This window comes from Ascaphus truei, chromosome 4 (assembly GCF_040206685.1).
Source record: "Ascaphus truei isolate aAscTru1 chromosome 4, aAscTru1.hap1, whole genome shotgun sequence".
NCBI lineage: Eukaryota > Metazoa > Chordata > Amphibia > Anura > Ascaphidae > Ascaphus > Ascaphus truei.
This window is the reverse complement of record NC_134486.1, coordinates 16904755-16911665: the sequence shown is the minus strand read 5'-3', so window position 1 is coordinate 16911665 and position 6911 is coordinate 16904755. Positions and strand designations below refer to the sequence as shown.

General features: G+C 45.3%; 1 protein-coding gene across 1 annotated transcript in view; it reads left to right on the top strand.

The window, feature by feature from the left end:
- Positions 1-1198: 1198 nt before the first annotated feature.
- Positions 1199-6911, top strand: part of KCNK5 (potassium two pore domain channel subfamily K member 5) — a 66376-nt gene continuing 60663 nt past the window's right edge. Inside the window, exon 1 of the mRNA XM_075595366.1 lies at positions 1199-1839. Within this exon, the coding sequence (XP_075451481.1) occupies positions 1654-1839 (186 nt within the window). The 5' untranslated portion in view covers positions 1199-1653. The remainder of the gene's footprint in view (positions 1840-6911) is intronic.

Below are 6911 nucleotides of genomic sequence, written 5' to 3'. Positions count from 1 at the left end.
TACGTGCTCAGGCGCACCAGATGAGCATGTCCAGACAGATTAAAATTGATTGTACTGACCGCACTAAGCGTGGTCAGCGGCAGCGTGGACGCAGCCTTAGCATACAACGCTTCCACTGCAGCCAGGGATTCTGGGTAATGACATGCAAATGAGTACAGTGCGTCACTCTTTACTTCTAATCCCTTTTAACACAGACCCCTGTAAGATTATGCGTGCCGCATTACACAGCTTTTCAGCACAGCCTGGGTTTAAGAAGTGCAGAGCCAGTAAACCTACTCACTGACAGCAGTTTCAACCTTTTGGTTCTCATCAGTGCGAGGGCTGGTTGCTGGCTATGTAATGTGAAGCTGGTACGTGGGTATAACCAGACATTTATAAGAGAACACAGAGGGCCCTTTCAATAAAGCTTGCTGCTGCAAAATAGGACAGAGAATATTGTATTGTACCACTGAGAACTGCTATAAACACTGAGCAGTTTTTAATGAATCCCTTCAATGCTAGAGCAAAAAATTGTACCAGATTTAACAAAGAAAAAAGTCCAGGATACAATGGAATTTTTTTGACTTCATATAAACTATGCAGTTATTTTAGCTTCCGTTTTGCAGCCTGCAGACTTGGACACATATATCCCTTACAATATTGGGGTAGTCCTCCCCCCCCCCCCCCTAGTAGCTGCTCCTATTTCAGAGGGGAATGAAAGTCAATAAAAAGGTAATAATATATTAATTAACAAATATAATGTAATCTCTTATGCGCCAAACAAAAATAATACACAGAGTTTGTGTCTGTAACTGGCAGCTGTCCCAAGAGACATGAATCTTAGATTGTAAGCTCTTCGGGGCAGGGATTTCCTTTCCTATTGTCTGATTTTGCTGCGCTTATTATATTATTACAATTCCCCGTACTGTATTCTTTGTGAAGCGCTGAGTACACTTTTTGCGCTATATCAATAAAGACATACAATACATGAAATAATTCTTTATGCTCAGGACCGGGTGAGCTTCCCTGCCCCATCTACAAACTTCTAACAAGTTTATTTCCGTGTACTACAAAACTTTTACAGTAAGTTTCATACAGAACAAATACAAAACAAACTTCCAATAAACAAAGCCAGCCTTATTATTAGCCCAGGACCACTCCTTCCCCAGGGCGGGTCTCTCTGCCCCTATCTCCTCCTTTCTTTTTTTGGTCTTCACTCTTCCCCTCTCACTACAAATATGAAGCAAAGTGACTCAGTGCACCAGGCACATGTCCCAGCACAAGCAGGGGGCAGCTGCTGCTCAAACCAGCTCCTGAGAGGGATCACAGGCTGAATAAATGCTTCAAAGCAGAACAGGGCGCTGCTTGGGACCTGTGTGCACCTCCATGCAGCAGCCCAGACCCCAAACCCTAAAGGGAGCAGCAGGAAGGCTGGGCACAAAACTTCCCCCCCTGCTAAAAGAGCTGGAGGAAGCGCAGTGCGCCTGCGCAGAAAGTGCACCAAATTCAAACAGCTGTTATTAAGGGGGCTTTGTCTGCCCCCATCCTGCACCAACCTGTGGGGCCTTTATTTATTTATTTTATTCTTTTTTTTTTTCCCCCTCCCCATGCAATTGTCTTCTTTTCAAGATCTAAAAGGGGGGTGCTGCAAATAAACCACACACCTCTGCTACAATGGTCGACAGGGGTCCCCTGCTGACCTCTGCAATTATATTCTACCTGGCCATTGGGGCGGCAATTTTCCAAGTGCTGGAGGAACCCAACTGGAAGCGGGCATCTGAGCTGTACAGGTTCAACAAGGAGCAGATCCTCAAGAAGCACACCTGCCTGTCCCAGAGGGACTTGGATGAAATTCTGGAGGTAAGATGCGTGGGATCTGTCTTTGCCTTGGGTGCTGGATATGGGGCTGGTCTTTGTTGTGGGTCTGATAGTGTTTTTTTTTTTTTTTTTTAACTCATAGCAGGACATGCACCTACATTAGGATGTACCTACATTGCTATGTCTTGTATATAATGTATACCCTGTTCACTTATGAAACTATTTGTAACCATGTATTATTTGTCTTAACTCTGTGCCCAGGACACACTTGAAAACGAGATGTATGTAAAATATTTTATAAATAAATACATTGTGGGGGAACCTCATTCATCTCATCTGCACCTCTGAGTTGTGACTTGGTTGCTGCAGGTATTTGGTTGTATAAACATTTATATTCTTACAGGTAAAATGAAATCATTCACCCCCCCCCCCCCCCCACACCCCCAGTGTGTTTATCTAATGGTAACCAAACAGTGCAAGGGTTAACATGCCATGAACCCAGAATAAACACAGTGCAGATATGAAATATCTTCTGCTCTTTGACAGGAAGCCAGTTTGGCTTTATAAGCCTGTAAGCTCCCCGGCACAGAGCTGTCTTGTTGTCTGATGCTGGCTGTTGCACTTGTGTTATAGTTCCCTGCATTGTCTGTTTTGTGTAGGATTTGGTGCTACATCAATGTAAACAAATATATGCATGCGTAGACGTGAGTATATCTGAAAAATCAGTGACAGAAATTTCTGGGTTATTGACTATAATAATGTCACATTGTAAAAACAACTTTTTTTTCAAGTGCCTGTTTTTAGGTAAAATATTTATTATATAGTCTCATTGCGGCTGTGTTCATCTCTCGCAGTAATTCTCACTGCTCTGGGTGGGTCTGTAAAGTTTCACCTTCTGAATTCATTTGCTGACTGTTTTTTGTTTGTCTTTTATTTAATTTTTTTCACGCAACGATTGTTAACGTCCTGTGAAACCGGTCACTGACGTGGTATTCAGCCCTGAATTAAATAGACATAGCCGCCCCAGTCCAGTTGCGAGTATTGTTTTGGACCCCGAGTATAACAATCAAAATCTTGTCCTAAAATGTCAATTGTTGGTTTGAGTAAAAATAAAAAATAAATAGTATAGAAGTATTCGGTTTACTTTGCGCTGTTCAGCCCTAAATATTTAAGCTACCTCCTTTCCTTGACAAGTTCAGTCTCTCTACGGTTGTATGAAAGGAAATGTTCTAGTTTAACCCAATCGTTGCCAGTGCATTTCAGGCGCTCCAGCGAAGGGAATGCAGGGGTTAATAATCATCTTTTAATTTAATCTAAATAAATTCAGCTACCAGCAGTGCAAACTTGCTGTAACTTCATTATTTTATTACAGAACGAAATAAAGCAGCAGTCCGCGCTAACTAGTTTTTTTAAGGGCAGAATTTGCTCAGGGCCAGATACTAAGATACTGCGTTAAATTCCAAGGCTTCTAGGGGGGATTTATGCTTTAATCATGTTTGCAGAGGCTAAAAGTAGCAGTAGAAGGAAGGTTTCATGCAGCTCTCGGGCTGTGGGCCAAAGTGCGGTAAATCTTAATTTTTATAAAGGTTTTTATGATGGGGAATAACAGACGGGATAGCTTTACACTGCATCAGTGTTTTTCTTTTACGAGTGGAACTGAAGGGTTTGGAAAAGGTGGTGGTAACCTGAACCCCCATTATACCCGTCCATGCTCTACCTGAGCAGCAGTGTCCTCTGTGTTTGCATTAAGCCGCTTGTGCGGTACGCTCGGCGAGACGCGCTCGGGCTCTCTTGCTGTTTGTATTCATGTCTGCAGAGATCTTACGCAATGTTTGTATCATATTGCAGAGGTGGCCAAACCTTTGCTTACCCTGGCCTATCGGCGGCGGCAGTAAGCGCGTCGGTGCGTTTGTGTTATTTATATGTATACAAAGGGACAAGGAACATAATGCCACATTGTTTTTGTTTTTTCACTTTTTAATATGAATATTATTCAAATGTAGTTCTGGACCTCAACGGCAGTGTCTGTTGTGAGCTTATGCCATGAAAGGGAAGCTTACCGGGCGGGACAGGTTTAACTGAGCCCGAATTATATCCCGTGCAGGCTTCCCCCAACAATGTAACCTCTTCTTATTCTGCACTTGTGCTTTACTAAAGGCCCGACGTTAACACTGTGCCACTATTTAGATTGAAAGCTCCTTGGTCTTCCTATCGTCCTTACTTTTACATACTCTTCTTGTCCTACGTTGTACTCTCACTTTGTACTGCGCTGTGGATTAGGTTGGAGCCATACCATTTAAAAAAAATCAAATACTTCTCAAACCTACACTTTCATTTTTCGTAACGGCAGATATAGTGGGCACGCGTGCAATGGAGCGCATGGCGTCACGCGCGCCTGTCGACAGAGCGATCTGTGGACTGAGATCCCCAGCGACGGGGATGCGTAGCCGTGATGTCAAAAGGATGGTCTGCCCTCATTGGCTGAACCGCTCGCGTGACAAAAACAAATTGTCGTCTCCTGAAAACACCGCCGCGCGCTTTATGGCCTGCCTCATAGAGTTGCGACCTGATTGCGTTGCGCGGTCGCTCGCAGTATGGACGCGGCCTTAAACGTAATTGCAGCAGGCATCCAGTATCCAAAGATGTGCGCCCCTTTATTTAACAGAATGTCGTCTTTTTTTAACCCCTTCCAAACCAGAGGACTCTGCAAATGCATTGAAGGGGTTAAAAACAATGGCGGTCCGGTGTGCCACTACTTTTTTAAGAACTTGAGCCAGTGGGTTATCATGGGTCAGCACACCAGGTGTACCCGGGCTGTTGCGGGGGGGGGGGATCCCCATGATCCCTGATCTCCTGACATGGTGGGCAGAGAGTACTGTACACGCTGGGATGTCTCCTCACTGGCCAGCGTGTGCTCCGTGCATTGGGGCCCTGTGGCTGGTCTTGCAGTTTCTTTTCTGTGTCCGTAACCTTCGTGGGCGGGAAGCTGAGCACCATATACTGCTTCCCCACAGACCGCACTGTAGGTGTGTCTCAGCGAGATAATAGCAGACACACACAGGCCTGGAGCTAAGCGCTGGCAGACACTCTCTCTCTTGTTGCTGTCATGGCCGATGCTGTTCCAAAAAAAAAAAAAAAAAGCAGTGTTTTCAAGTGCAAATAAAAGCTTGGGTTTTATACAGGCCAAAAATATCGCACTCGTTTGTAACCCTTTGTGGGCCAGTGGGACCTGCAGCACATTGCAAAGTAGTGTTATTCAGTATAAGTGCTATGGCAGGTGCATGGCTGGGACCTCCTATTCCCCTGCTGTGCAGCAGCTCTGCCTGATCAGCGCGGTTACATGAGATAAGGCCCTGAGTGCGGCAGTGTGGATGTGCTTATTGTAGCTGTGTGTCAGTGTATTGCTGTTCCTCTGATTATGTGCATTAACAACACTGGGTACGGTTCTAAATACTTTTTAAAAATCGTTCTGCAAGGTGAACCTCCTGGACCGCCCCACCCCCCCTCATCCCCCCCCACCCCCCCTCATCCCCCCCCCTCCTCCCCCCAAGGGTTTTGAGCAGCATTTTTATTTGCACTATGGTTGTCACTGTATTATTGTAAACATCACTATTTTTTCCATCGTAATCATCACCGAATATAATTTTTATTATTGCACACTGATTGTTGTATTCACGATATTGGAGCGACCTTCACGTTTTTATTTATTTTATTATGGTTCTAAAACAAAACCCCGTTTCACGTCTATACTGACGGCGCGGGAGCTGCGGGGGGGAATGGTGAAAGAGTTCTTCAGAAAACATTGTACTAGGCTTGTGCAATGTCCATGTGGTGGAAATGCAACATTTTGTAGGCAAAGTGCTATTTATTTAACACCGGTTGGCTAACTACAGATTCTGTCCATTTATGGGTTGATTTGGTGAGGCTTGTAAACAGGACAGGTTTATTAACTGTGTGTGTCATCTATCCCGCATGCAGAAGGGATGTAGGATGCCGGCACACTGGTAAATACTGTCCCTCTACTTCTCACACTGGGAACTAGTGATTAGGACAGGAGAGCAGGGTATTTATCAGCGCATGGTAATTAGGTAGCTGAGGGAGCGGTGACAGGCTACGATTACCTCTCCGCTCCCTCTGCACGGGGGAGGGAGGGCTGCTTGGGTGACCAGCGGTTTCGGGGCTGTGCCCTGAGGGCCTGTTGCCCACCAATGCATTAAATCCACAAGATTCGGTGTTAACTATGCAAGCCAATGGGAGTTAAACCTGAATCGGGTGCGCTAACCTGCACCGGCGCTTGCTGTGCCCAGCCTAGACCTTTTTCTTTGGCTCCTGAATCTGCAGCTATTAAACTGCGATAAAAAAATGGTACAAAGTGTTTGTATGCTCACAATGGATTCCACCAATGTGAGCTTGGTTGCAAACATTATCCTTCCCTCGCCTCTCTTCCCCCCCCCCCTTTTTGTATCGATACTGGGCTGCTTTTGAATGCTCGAACCGCATCGCCACAATAATCTGTGAACCTTCCTGCTACTGAACTGATTACTAATGCTCTGCCATTATGGGCCACGGCGAGCTAATGACAATGGTACTGTGGTTATTATGTTTACTAACGTTGTAAGGATACACTTTGCGAAAATATTTAAACATCGTTCAATTTAAGGCCTCTTTCACCTGGTATTAATTTAAATGGCAATCAAACTGCTCTGGGTCCCCCCCCCCTTATACATGGACCAAGATATTCACTGTCATATCCTCTGGGCGAGAATACGTTTCCATGGACACAATATGGCTGCCAGGGTCAGCCTCACAGTGGCAGACAATAAAACGATTCGATATCGTCAGGGGGTGACGTAGTGCAGGTGTGGCCACCAACAGGTCAGGTTTTCAGAATAGCCACCTGTGCTGAAGCAGGGATTAGTCATGACTGGGCCACCTGTGCTGAAGCAGGGATATCCCTAATATCTGGCCCGTTGGTGGCCCTTCAGGACTGGATTTGGCCACCCCCGATGAAGTGTATTTCAATGCGGGAATTGGCAGCCATATTGCTTTTCTTGTTTTGTGGGAAACTGAAATTAACATCTCGGGAACCAAAGGGGACGGTTCTCTAATGGTCA